The sequence below is a fragment of the Neoarius graeffei genome, chromosome 28 (assembly GCF_027579695.1).
Source record: "Neoarius graeffei isolate fNeoGra1 chromosome 28, fNeoGra1.pri, whole genome shotgun sequence".
Classification (NCBI taxonomy): Eukaryota; Metazoa; Chordata; class Actinopteri; order Siluriformes; family Ariidae; genus Neoarius; species Neoarius graeffei.
In genome coordinates, this window is record NC_083596.1 from 50,324,894 (window position 1) to 50,338,735 (window position 13,842).

A 13,842-nucleotide genomic window follows, 5' to 3' on the forward strand; every position below is an offset into this window, starting at 1 on the left:
GACATGTAAAAAGAAACTGAATAAGTTTAACTCACATTTCATGGCACTAATCGGCAAGTTCAACTCCAAGCACAGGTCAACCATCACCGCTTCAGCACGTGTCACGTTCCGTGTCTTTTCATCCACAGATTTCGTAAAAAACTGCTGGATACCCCCAGATTTACTTTCCGCCTGACTCGCCATTTCAGCATACTCCATATGTTTTTTTTTTTTTTTTGTAGTTGACATGCCGTGTGCAGTCATCGCGACCACCATGAGTGATGTTAATGTCAGTTCTACACAGTTTGCAGTGCGCGTATCCATTGCCCTTTTGACTGGGTGTAACGCACGGCCATTCTACCGTATATCGTGGGAGGAACACCTGTCCCGATACTGAGCGTTTCATTTCCACTATTGAGAAGCAGCACCATGCGTGTGTGATGTCGAGCGAAAATAGTGCGAACAAATGTGTGGTTGTCGTAAAAATAAGTAGCCGTGAATCGCGCATGGATTGAAAAAGTCGCTTGGACATTTAAAAACAACTCACTGGAATTTAAGACTTTATAATAATTCCGTACAGAATAACACTGCTTGCCGTAACATCGTGTTTACGTAACTTTTCCGTACTAGTAGGCATCTCTGCATTCAAATTCTAGATTTACAGCTTCATTTATATCCAGGAAGAATTTCTGAAAATGTTAACGTCATGTTTATTAAATGTTCAGCATCTGCCCTTAGACTTCCATTCCAGGGGATTTGGAGGAAACTGGCTTTCTGGGGTTTGCCGTGCAGGGAAACATGCATCTTCCTCTCTCTCGCACATTACAGATGTGTTGAACAGAAATTAAATACAAACACGTTAGACTTTCCCTTTAATATCACAGCAAGCTCGGAAAAGGACATCAGGCTCCTCAGTGAAGCTCATGAATTCATGTGCACGACCTGAACTTGAAAGCTCAGTGGAAAAAGTACTAAATCTGGTGTGTGTGTGTGTTGGCATCACTAAAGCTCTGCTTATTTTCAAGGCAGTAGCAAGTCGTAGAATGTTTCAGATCTGACCCTAGCAGAGACTCCTCCTCTGTGACATCACACACAAAATCTCATGGAAATAAAAACAAGCCTCTTCAGTACAAAATATTTATTAATTTTTTTCATATATAATATATATATATCATCAGCACTGATTCAGCAGAACGTGGAGGAATAATCCAGTGGATGAGCCGAGTATCAAAGCTGGAATGTGTCCTTTAAACTCTAGAACACGGCAGAATTTTCTAGAACGGCAAAGGCGTGTTCTGAACACGGACCGTACACAAGACGGACGTGGCAACTGAAGCCAAAATCGTAATCGGATGCCCTGGGGTGGAAGGCTGAAGTACAATGTTTAGCCCCGCCCACATCCAGATTTGTCAGTGCAAAGAAACAGGAGATGTGGGTTATTTTTGAGACTCTGACACCAAAACATTTAGAGTTTGCTATTCACGAGAAGCATCTATCTGCTGATGTGAACGAAGCCTTGCAAAAATGAGACGTCAGAAACTGTCAGATCAATAAGTCCTGATGTGCTGGAAAGGTTTACGAAGCAGTCTCGATATTCATCAGTCCACGCTCAGCCAAACGAGACGACAATTTAGTAGTGTGGCTGTTCTCCGTAGAAGTGGGCGTCTGGCCGAGGTTACTCCAAACGCAGAATCCTCAATGAAGTAAAGAACCTGAGAGTAAGAGCTAAAGGCTTGAAGGAACCATTGGGACTCGTTGATATCTCTGTTCATGAGTCAAACATACGCAGGACACCATGGAGGAAACCGCTGCTCTCCAAAATAATACTGGAAGAACACCGAGCACGACCTATGGCATTTAAAAAAAAAAAAAAAGCAGCATGGTGGTGGGAGCATCATGATTTTCTGCCTCGGAAAGTGGCCCAGTCAGAGCTCAGACTTTAACCCGACATCCTGATAATACAGCCAAGCTGAAAACGTTCCGTCAGGAAGAACGGACCAAAATTCCTTCTGAACGGTGTGCAGCTCTGATCCACAACTCCCAGCAGCACTTGTTTGAGGTCATTACTGCCACCAGGAACTAAACCTAAGGGTTCGTTTACTTTTCCCAACAGCACTGTGCATGTATAATGGCTGTGTTCAGTAAAGATGTGAACGATTAACTGTTTGGGTGTTATTAGTTAAAACTTTTATTGTAAACATGGATGAAGATCAGACCGTATTTAAAAATACAGAAATGCAGGTCATTCCAAAGGGTTCACTTACTTTTTCTTGCCACTGTATGCAGTTTAAAGTAAAGTAACAGCGCTCTCCATGCTGGATGAGCAGCAGCTGTGCTTCGTGTCTCTCCCACTTCAGTCTTCGCTAACAGCGTTTTACAAAATCAATTTTATTCACGTCAACACTTTTTTTTTTTTAAATGCTGTTTTCTGAAAAAAAAAAAAAAACATTAGCATCCATGAGAACGCTGTTTTCTGAAAGGACTCTAGCGTCCATACACGCGTCATTTTTTTGTAAAAACAATTCCATTCATGCAAATGCTGTTCGAAAAAATAAAGTGCTGTACATCAAACTGTCTTGTCAAACAACTCGTGAGTCATGTGATGAATCCAAAGTATTCGCGGTGAGGTGAGGTGCGGTACAGCGCCTATCGCATTCAGTAACAACTCGGACAGCGGCTGATAAACCGAGTCCTGGCAAAACGTACGTAAAACCGCAATTTTTAAAAAGCTTTGCTGTCAGTGAACCGAATCGTGTTTTTGTGAAGACAGAAGGCGAGAACGCAGAGGAAATATCTGTAGACGGGCCGAGTCACTGAGCACCGTCTTAGCGTGAAGAAGAAGGCGTGTCTGTGACAAATGTGGGCAGGGCATCAGATGTTCTGTTCGACTACAAACGCTCCACCCACACGTTGTCCGTTGTGTGTACGGTCCGTGATGTCAGGCTGAACACAGTGAGAATACTAAAGCAAGTACGTTTCAGAAACACTGGAAATGGACCAAATCAGAAATATTACTGGACTTCCTGTGACGGGTCAGCGGAGCAGGAGCCTTCGGGTTGCGTGCGTCAGTCAGTCTGTGCCGAAGTATCTCTGGCCGAAGTGTGTTGGAGCAACAGCGTGAACCTCGGTTGTCAGGATTGTGATGTCAGGAAACTCTGTTACTATGGATTTAGCACCTACACACACACACACATGGTGAATGTTCTCTGTGTGGTACATAAACATTATACGTTCACTAATAATCAAAAAGCTCTAATGGAACGTTTCGGTTAAGAATGCAGCTCTGCCAGAGAGAGAGAGAGAGAGTTACCATGTGGTGTGGAGAAAAGACTCAGCAGGATGATGTGTTTGGCTTGGAGGCCATGTTCCTTTAACACCCTCACTGCCTCAATCACTGTGTTACCTGTACCTGAGGGGGGCAACAAAAAAACACACGCACGATAAAACTCATACATGCAGCTGCGTTCTTCACCCAGTGTTGGATTAAATACAAAAAATAAATAAATATGAATTCAAAGGTGTTCGTGAAGCCATGACGGAAATAACAGCTGAGCTCACTTCCTGTTTTGACGTCCATCTTTGACTGGCTGGATGGAAAAGGAGTGCAGATGAAACTTCGGAGGCTGATTTGTTAAAGATGACCTGACGCTCAGTTTGGATTGGTTTACTCTGTGGTTACAAGTTGTTCGTTGTTTACAGACCGATCACAGCGGAGGATGAGATTAAATACTGAATCCACACCGGCAGCTGATGCTTTATTATATTTGAGTCTCGCTGATCACGGCTGATGGTTTAAACACTCAAACTGGAAGGGCTGGGATAAATCCTCACCGATCCTGGATACTCCTCCATTCAGTCCCCCCAGGATTCCACAGGCCTTTTTTGTGATCGTTGCGGGCTAAAATGTCTGATGTTGCGGGGGTTTTCCAAAAAATTGCAATGAAAGTTGCGGTGTTTTTTAGGTTTTGTTGCGATTACATTGCGGGAGGAAGTGAAAGTTGCGATTTTCTCTTTTTGTGATTAAAATTGAGTGATATGTTAAATATTAAGTTATTACTGAAAAACTATTGATTAAAAAAACAAAAAGACACTGAGAAATGGTCCTATAAACAACTTTACCAATATAAAAGATTACCAGGACTACAAAAATGCAGAAAAATAGGCTTTACTTATCCAAATGCACCTGTTGGTTCAAAAGTTAAAGTGCAGAGAACCTCACAGCACAACATGAAGTTACCTTAAAATATAATATAAATGCCTCAGCTTTCATGTAAGAAAAAACTATTAATACTAGTACTGTGTGCAGGCAGTCTCTCCTGAAGACTAAATTAAACAATAATTATAAACTAATAAAATAAATGGCTCAGGCTTCATAGAAGAAAAAAACAACTTGAACAGAATCTCACAGTATGATGCTGAAGCTGCCTAGACAATGGAAAATAAAATACCATTTTGTCAAAAATGTTGGCATCCATTAATTTCCTGTATTAAGTAAAAAATAATGTAAAGTGCGCACAGTCCTTCACTGTAAACATAACACACTTTCAGTAACAGAATTTAAGCCTACAGAAACACTGACTCACACATGCAATGTTGCCAGATACTGCTGACGTTTTCCAGCCAAAAATATGTTCAAAACCCGCCAAAGTGCACTTAAAACCGCCCAATCTGGCAACACTGCGCACATGCTGCTTCTCTTGAACGTATACACGGAAGTAAGGCGGAAGGTAGTTTGTCGACGTCACCTCAAGACGACGCCAACGATTGGTCAAATTTGCGGGAAAGTTGTGGTGATTGGATATAATTGCAACACCGCCCTGAATTCGCGGGGATTGGTTGAATTTGTGTTGAAGTTGCAAATCTCAACATCGCGAAATCCTGGAGGGTCTGTCCATTTTAAATACTGATTACAGCTGAAACACTCACTGACCAACCACAGCCAATCATCAGGGGAATACTAATCACACACGAACCAGTCAGAGCTGATCTCTGGGTTAAATCCTAACTGATGATCTTGGAGTTAAACTCGGCGTGATCTCAGCTGATCCCTGGGATTAATACTCACTCAGTATGGGGTACATGAGCAGCACCTTCCTGCGGCTGATGTCAGGAGGAAACTTGGCGTAGAAAACTTTGGCTTTCTGAGTCTCCTCATCGCTCTGGATGAGAATCTTTCCGATGCGGATTGACCTACAGCAGTCTCTCAGACCCTGCTCCATCGCCTCGCCTACACACACACACACACACACTTTAGTCTGAGGTCACTGACAAACTTCTCACACATTATTCAGTACACAGCATGTTACCTTTAAATCAGTGTTTGACCCAGGGTTCAGTCATATTCATAACTCCAGCTGTTTGAAAACATCTGCAGCTGGACAGCGTTGTGCGTGGGTGTGTGTGTGTGTGTGTGTGTGTGTGTTGATGCAGTTCTCGCTCACTAACTCACCACTGCGCATGATGCTCACACCACAGTTTCCCTTCTCAAACTTCACCCCCTCATACTTGTGACCTGAACACAGAGCAAGATCACAAACACCACACCCTTCAGGAAGTGCGAAGCAGTGTGTGAAGTGTTTATATCCTTGTGGTATAAATCTGTAATGAAACGCTACATGAAGAAGCAGGAGTGTGTTAAATAAAGAGGTGAAGAGCATACTGTGTGGGAGTGTATCGCATTTCGTAGTGCCGTGGTCTAACGTTAGCGAGCGAGCAGGTCATTGTTTAATACTGTAGTGTGTGTGTGAGACAGAGTGGTGTGTTCACCTGTGGGTGTGATCACAGTGCACTCACTGTACGGAAGCTGATTGAGTCCCTCTTCAACCACCAGTCTGATCTACACACACACACACACACACACACAAAAATCAATCAGCCAATCAGCGGCTCATTCTGGATCAGCTGATCTACCTCATGAGTCAGTCATTTTAGGAAACTCGGAATGAGGAAACAAATTAACACCTGACACACTCCGTCCATCCCCTCCGCTGTGGAACCGTGTAGCGTGGTCCATAACTTCTGATCGCTGGTATTATATTGTGGAATTATATATTCTATTCTATTCTTGTGGTTCGCACTCAACGTGCGAGTCGTGATGTCATGTCAAATTGAACTTAAGTAAGCCCCACCCCTTGTTGACCATTTGAAGTGATATAATGCTTTGTAATTACATGATAATAAACAACCACATGGTCCTTACCAATCTGTCAGCAGAAAACACAAAATCCCCTCGACTGGTGGACCTGAGAGAGACAGCAGAGTGCATAAATAACATGATATGCACCTTCACGTTTAAGTTGTTAGCGTATCGCTTATCCTACATGGATTACGTCACTCTACCCAATGGAGAATGAGCGTTGAATATCTCATCTCATTATCTCTAGCCGCTTTATCCTGTTCTACAGGGTCGCAGGCGAGCTGGATCCTATCCCAGCTGACTACGGGCGAAAGGCGGGGTACACCCTGGACAAGTCGCCAGGTCATCACAGGGCTGACACATAGACACAGACAACCATTCACACCTACGCTCAATTTAGAGTCACCAGTTAACCTAACCTGCATGTCTTTGGACTGTGGGGGAAACTGGAGCACCCGGAGGAAACCCACGCGGACAACATGCAAACTCCGCACAGAAAGGCCCTCGCCGGCCACGGGGCTCGAACCCGGACCTTCTTGCTGTGAGGCGACAGCGCTAACCACTACACCACCGTGCCGCCCCAGGGTTGAATATAGTTTACAATATTGCACAGTTGTCAAGACATGACGTCACATTCCAGAGACGTAAAACTTTCATGCTAGCGAGCGACTGACAATTTGTAAACAAAACATGGCCGCCATATTTGCTTCATTACAAAAATACAAAAGATTGAGAGAATTTTGAAAGAGAAAGACGCGTTGAACACCCGAAAGGAATGTCAATAATAATAATAATATTGGCTGGTCTTTTTTCGTGGTCTATCAGATATATTCCATTCAGCTCCTCGTCTTCGACTCGTTCAGTATCATGCTCGCTGAATGGAATATATCTGAGAGACCACGAAAAAAAGCCAACCAATATTATTTAAATACGTCACTCAGATCTGCGATGGGTCTCGTATGAAAAATGCGAGTTTTTCAACACGAGAAGATAAACTTCACCTCTTCAAGCCAACGTGTGATTTTCTTTTTATTATAATCGACACATTCACAAACAAAAAGTACCCAAATTTATCAAAACAATTCATCGATTTCCTCACGAGTGACAGATAGAGATTTATGTCCCGGTTTTGGTTCTCCGTGTCCCGGATGGAGCTCGGATGAAAAATACGAGTGGCGAATTTCCCAGTAACACACTCGTGTCTATGTAATATATATTTATATATTGGATTATGCACTAGCTAGCATGACACTGAATGAGTTGAAGACGAGTAGCTGAATGGAATATATCTGACAGACCATGAAAAAAAGCTATTATTATTATTATTATTATTATACTACATACATACTCCTTTCAGGTGTTCAACGTGTCTTTCAAAATTCTCTCAAAATCTGTATTTTTTTCAATGACGCAAACCAGGCCACCATGTTTGTTTAAAAATTGTAACTCATTAGTGCGGAAGTTTTACATCTCCGATACGTGATGCCATGTTGCCTTGAGAACCGCGCAATATTGTAAACCGTATTCAACGCTCGTTCTCCACTGGGTAGAGTGACATAATAGACATAGGACAAGCGATATGCTAACAATATTGCATGCTACCAAACTAAATGAATGAAACTCACTAGAAGGGAATAGAACACGTTTTTATTCCGTTGAAAAAGTGTCCTGTATGGATAATAATATGGCATATTGGTTAATATCACAAAATGATGACGTTAAAAACCGGAAGTTACTGAATCACTGCTTTTGGAAGGAAAACTACTCGCCATCTGACAATTTTTACTTCAGGTCATATCATCTTTACGACACCTCATTAGCATGATACAGCGTTCTGTAAACATGGTGATATCGGTATAGTATCAGTTGATAATATTGCGATAGGTACCGCTTCCACTCGTGATATAACCACTCAGCCTGCAGTCCGTCAGCTCTGCCCTGAGTCTCCCCAGAGTCCCCTCAGAGTCTCCCCCTCCCCAGAATCCCCTCAGAGTCTCCCCAGAATCCCCTCAGAATCCCCTCAGAGTCTCCCCAGAATCCCCTCAGAGTCTCTGTCTCCCCAGAGTCCCCACAGAGTCTCAGTCTCCTCACAGTCTCCCCAGAATCCCCTCAGAGTCTCCCCAGAATCCCCTCACAGTCTCCCCAGAGTCCCCTCAGAGTCTCTGTCTCCTCACAGTCTCCCCAGAATCCCCTCAGAGTCTCTGTCTCCTCACAGTCTCCCCAGAATCCCCTCAGAGTCTCCCCAGAATCCCCTCACAGTCTCCCCAGAATCCCCTCACAGTCTCCCCAGAATCCCCTCACAGTCTCTGTCTCCTCACAGTCTCCCCAGAATCCCCTCAGAGTCTCCCCAGAATCCCCTCAGAGTCTCCCCAGAATCCCCTCAGAGTCTCTGTCTCCTCACAGTCTCCCCAGAATCCCCTCAGAGTCTCTGTCTCCTCACAGTCTCCCCAGAATCCCCTCAGAGTCTCCCCAGAATCCCCTCAGAGTCTCCCCAGAATCCCCTCACAGTCTCCCCAGAATCCCCTCACAGTCTCTGTCTCCTCACAGTCTCCCCAGAATCCCCTCAGAGTCTCCCCAGAATCCCCTCAGAGTCTCTGTCTCCTCACAGTCTCCCCAGAATCCCCTCAGAGTCTCCCCAGAATCCCCTCACAGTCTCCCCAGAATCCCCTCACAGTCTCCCCAGAATCCCCTCACAGTCTCCCCAGAATCCCCTCACAGTCTCCCCAGAATCCCCTCAGAGTCTCCCCAGAATCCCCTCAGAGTCTCTGTCTCCTCACAGTCTCCCCAGAATCCCCTCAGAGTCTCAGTCTCCTCACAGTCTCCCCAGAGTCCCCTCGGGCCCCTGCTGTGGCGCGGTTCGGTAATCAGGACAGCCGTCTCACACGGTTTACTCACTCACCTCACCGGAACTAGCCGCTTAGCTAACGTTACTGGAGTGAAAGTAACGGTCGCGCGCACTCACTTGTCCCGGATGATGGTCTGCAGCTCTCGGATTTGGTCGTTTAAAGGCAGCAGTTTGAGCTGCGGTCCGATCTGTCTGGCGGTGTCGCAGCTGGGCGGGGCTCCCGGCACGCTCGCAGCCGCCGGTTCTCCTGCTCGCGCTGCGCTCGCGCTGCTGCTGCTGCTGCTGCATTTCCCCGCGAAGCGGACCTGCTTGGCCGCGTGCTCGAGCTCGCGCCTCTCGCTGTTCACCACCTGCCTCTGACACAGCATCCCGTTCTCCACACAACCCGTTTCCATAGAAACGAAGCTCCGAAATAAAATATAAAGGTAAATATATATCTGCACCGGAGCCGAAACCGCGCGCGCCTCGCTGAGCTTCCGGAGACGCGGCTCACGCTTCCCGATTCTGCTCACTCGCCATTTCTCACCGACTCATCCGTAAATGACGTTTCATTCAGGAACCAAAACAGACCAACAGGACGTGACGTCACGGCAGGGCTGAGCGCTGATAGGTTGAATGGCTTGTCAGTCAGCGACTCGGTGTCAGAAGAGGCGGGACGTTTAAAGGGACAGTTTGAGAATGATGAAGGCGTCAAACACCGAACAGCACACTGCTGATCCAACACTGCTGATCCAACACTGACCCAACACTGCACACTGCTGATCCAACACTGCTGATCCAACACTGCACACTGCTGATCCAACACTGCTGATCCAACACTGCACACTGCTGATCCAACACTGCACACTGCTGATCCAACACTGATCCAACACTGCACACTGCTGATCCAACACTGCTGATCCAACACTGCACACTGCTGATCCAACACTGATCCAACACTGCACACTCCTGATCCAACACTGCTGATCCAACACTGCACACTGCTGATCCAACACTGCTGATCCAACACTGCACACTGCTGATCCAACACTGCTGATCCAACACTGCACACTGCTGATCCAACACTGATCCAACACTGCACACTCCTGATCCAACACTGCTGATCCAACACTGCACACTGCTGAGCCAACACTGCTGATCTAACACTGCACACTGCTGATCCAACACTGATCCAACACGGCTGATCCAACACTGCACACAGCTGATCCAACACTGCACACTGCTGATCCAACACTGACCCAACACTGCTGATCCAACATTGATCCAACACTGCTAATCCAACACTGCACACTGCTGATCCAACACTGATGATCCAACACTGATCCAACACTGCTGATCCAACACTGACCCAACACTGCTGATCCAACACTGCACACTGCTGATCCAACACTGCTGATCCAACACTGATCCAACACTGCACACTGCTGATCCAACACTGATCCAACACTGCTGATCCAACACTGATCCAACACTGCTGATCTAACACTGACCCAACACTGACCCAACACTGCACACTGCTGATCCAACACTGATCCAACACTGCACACTGCTGATCCAACACTGCACACTGCTGATCCAACACTGACCCAACACTGCTGATCCAACACTGCACACTGCTGATCCAACACTGATGATCCAACACTGATGATCCAACACTGACCCAACACTGCTGATCCAACACTACTGATCCAACACTGATCCAACACTGATGATCCAACACTGCACACTGCTGATACTGCTGATCCAACACTGATCCAACACTGCACACTGCTGATCCAACACTGCATCCAACACTGATCCAACACTGCATACTGATGATCCAACACTGCACACTGCTGATCCAACACTTTTGAACTTTTCCTGAAATCACCTGTATGTTTTGGTTTATCAGTCCTCATGAATCTCCTCATGGACCGAACCAATGAGAAAAGAGCTCTTCATTGATGAGAGGAGACCTGGTTGTTAATGTGAGAAGAGATCCGTTCATGTGACCAATGACAGGAGAGTACTTCCTTAGTCTGACCAGTAAGAACAAAGCTGTTCATTCACGTGACCAATGAGAGGAGAGCTGTGTGTTGATCTGACCAACGAGAGAAGAGCTCTTTGTTAGTCTGATCAATGAGAGGAGAGCTCATGGACCTATTAGAGCCAAATCGAGCAGTTTGGACCAATGAAAAGACGAGCCATTAGAGAGTTCAACCCATAAGAAAGAAGCTGATGAAGCAACAAACCAATCAGAGGAGAGCTCCTTATGCCATCTTCTGAGCTTATCTGTTGAGGGAGAAAAAAAATCTGATTTTATGTTCGAAACTAAAGAAAAACGTTATTTCCCCAACAAGATATCTATTGTGTTGTGGTGCCATCATTTTATTTAAGAGAATGATGCAAAAACTCAGACTTCCTGCTTTTGTTCTGGTATTTTTTAATAGAATGCCTTCATTGTCACTGCACAACGAAATTTAATTCATCATAGGAGCGCAAAGCTGCTACATACATGCGCGCCGCCACTCTTGGGCACTTCAGCCCAAGGCCATCCCATGTTACCCTAACTGCATGTCTTTGGACTGTGGGGGAAACCGGAGCACCTGGAGATGAGGAGAACATGCAAACTCCATGGAGAAAAGTCCCCATCAGTCACTGGGCTTGAACCCAGAACCTTCTTGCTATGAGGCGACAGTGCTAACCACTTACAGCACCTGTGGTGACATTTCTGCTAATGTTGCCTTCGGCTCGACTGCGAGTTGGCCTAGTGGTTAGCATGTCTGCCTCTCGACTGAGAGATCGCAAGTTCTACTCACGGTCAGGTCATACCAAAGACCATCATAAAAATGGTACCTACCGCCATCTGGCAAGGCACGCTGCAACACAGATGTGAGTTGGGAAGTCAAACTCTCGCGGTTACCAGAAGGACCCCCCCACTGTAACCCTAGCTGTATAGGCGAGAGGCCGAGGGCTATGGAAACGGAGATTGATGCTGCACCCATATGCCTCAAAGAGCTGGTTAGTACTGGGACAGGAGACTGCCTGCCTGGGAAGACCAGATCCTTGATTGGAAGTGACTTTGATTTGTTGCCTTCAGATTGCCATCTTGCTGCAGGACACATCAATATTTTACAAACATTTTTCTTTTCTTTTCTTTACATAAATCATAAAACAGAATTACTCTTCTCATTTTTTCGCCCTTCTGAGAAACCATGAGGATACAAACTTTACAAAACTAATCTTTGAGTAAACAGCCTGATGGTGGGCGAAACCAACGTTGGTAGAGACAGAAACCATAAGGCTCAGAGAACCAGAGGTTTTCTCACTGGACTCTGAAGTGGAGTTCCAGCTGCTGTTCCAGCACACAGGAGCAAGCGACTGAAATCAGCGACGCAACCCTGATGTAGTCGAGGTAACATCGACAGAGCTCTCGAAAGAGTCAGAGCTGAGAGACAGCAGTGCTGTCTGCAAATAAATTCACCCGAAAAGTCTCGTCTTAACCACTTCATAACACTCGGATTCTTTAATCTGATGTCAGAAGATCAAGAACGAATAAATCACTGTGGGTTTAATATGGAGTCTGACAGTTGTTCTGGGTCCTAATCAATCAATCAATCAATCAATCAATCAATCAATCAATCAGTTAATTAATAAAAATTCATTTTAATATGACACACTTTTTTATCATTTATTTGATCTTTATTTTAAATTTTTACATGTATATTTTGTATAAACACAAATAATATTCTGTATTTATGTTTTCATACACTGTCCTTGGGGCGGCACGGCGGTGTGGTTAGCACTGTCGCCTCACAGCAAGAAGGTCCTGGGTTCGAGCCCCGTGGCCGGCGAGGGCCTTTCTGTGTGGAGTTTGCATGTTCTCCCCGTGTCCGCGTGGGTTTCCTCCGGGTGCTCCGGTTTCCCCCACAGTCCAAAGACATGCAGGTTAGGTTAACTGGTGACTCTAAATTGAGCGTAGGTGTGAATGTGAGTGTGAATGGTTGTCTGTGTCTATGTGTCAGCCCTGTGATGACCTGGCGACTTGTCCAGGGTGAACCCCGCCTTTCGCCTGTAGTCAGCTGGGATAGGCTCCAGCTCGCCTGCGACCCTGTAGGACAGGATAAGCACAGATAATGGATGGATGGATGGATGGATGGATGGATGGATGGATAGATATACTGTCCTCAAACTCCACTGTCTTTCTTTGATATTTTAATTTGTTTTACATTTAGTTTACAACTGCATATTCATGTGACAACTGTTTCATATTAATCTTTCATGTGTTTTACTTCTATTTATTTGTTAGTTTGACTGCATTTTTATTTAGTCTGACTAACCCTGTTTTATTCATCATCTTATCACTTATCAATATTATTGAATATTTGTCTTTGCTGCTTAATAATTCAAGTCAAGTTTATCTGTATAGCGCTTTTAACAATAAACATTGTCGCAAAGCAGCTTTGCAGAATTTGAATGACTCAAAACATGAGCTAATTTTATCCCTAATCTATCCCCAATGATGAAGCCTGTGGCGACGGTGGCAAGGAAAAACTCCCTCAGACGACATGAGGAAGAAACCTCGAGAGGAACCAGACTCAAAAGGGAACCCATCCTCATTTGGGCAACAACAGACAGCATGACTATAACATTAACAGTTTTAACATGAGGACAGTTTTGGTGATGTTATAAACTCTTCATTGATGGAAACTTGAGTGCAAAACTCTTCATGACAACTGCAGTCCAAACTGTAGTCCTCAGCCATAAAAGCATTACTGTAAGAGTCCAGAGTGTCTTCCAAGTGTGATTCTCAACTGTCCACATGGGGCCGTCCTCCACAGGAGCGATGCGATGAGACTCCAACCAGACACAGGGCACCAGGATGGATCAGGCAGGTCCGAGG

General features: G+C 45.3%; 1 protein-coding gene across 2 annotated transcripts; it reads right to left on the bottom strand.

The window, feature by feature from the left end:
- Positions 1 to 1,102: 1,102 nt before the first annotated feature.
- On the bottom strand, positions 1,103 to 9,505 carry uprt (uracil phosphoribosyltransferase (FUR1) homolog (S. cerevisiae)). Of its 2 annotated transcripts, XM_060912096.1 has the most exons (7): positions 9,078 to 9,505; positions 6,179 to 6,221; positions 5,746 to 5,815; positions 5,429 to 5,491; positions 5,045 to 5,206; positions 3,290 to 3,388; positions 1,103 to 3,155 (listed from the first exon to the last, which is right to left on the bottom strand). In XM_060912096.1, exons 1-7 carry the CDS (start codon positions 9,353 to 9,355, stop codon positions 3,049 to 3,051), a joined length of 822 nt encoding a protein of 273 aa, XP_060768079.1. In that variant the 5' UTR covers positions 9,356 to 9,505; the 3' UTR covers positions 1,103 to 3,048. The 2 variants fall into 2 exon arrangements, with proteins under 2 accessions (XP_060768079.1, XP_060768080.1); XM_060912097.1 differs by lacking the exon at positions 6,179 to 6,221 and having other exon boundaries at positions 9,078 to 9,344.
- Between the last annotated feature and the right edge of the window lie 4,337 nt (positions 9,506 to 13,842).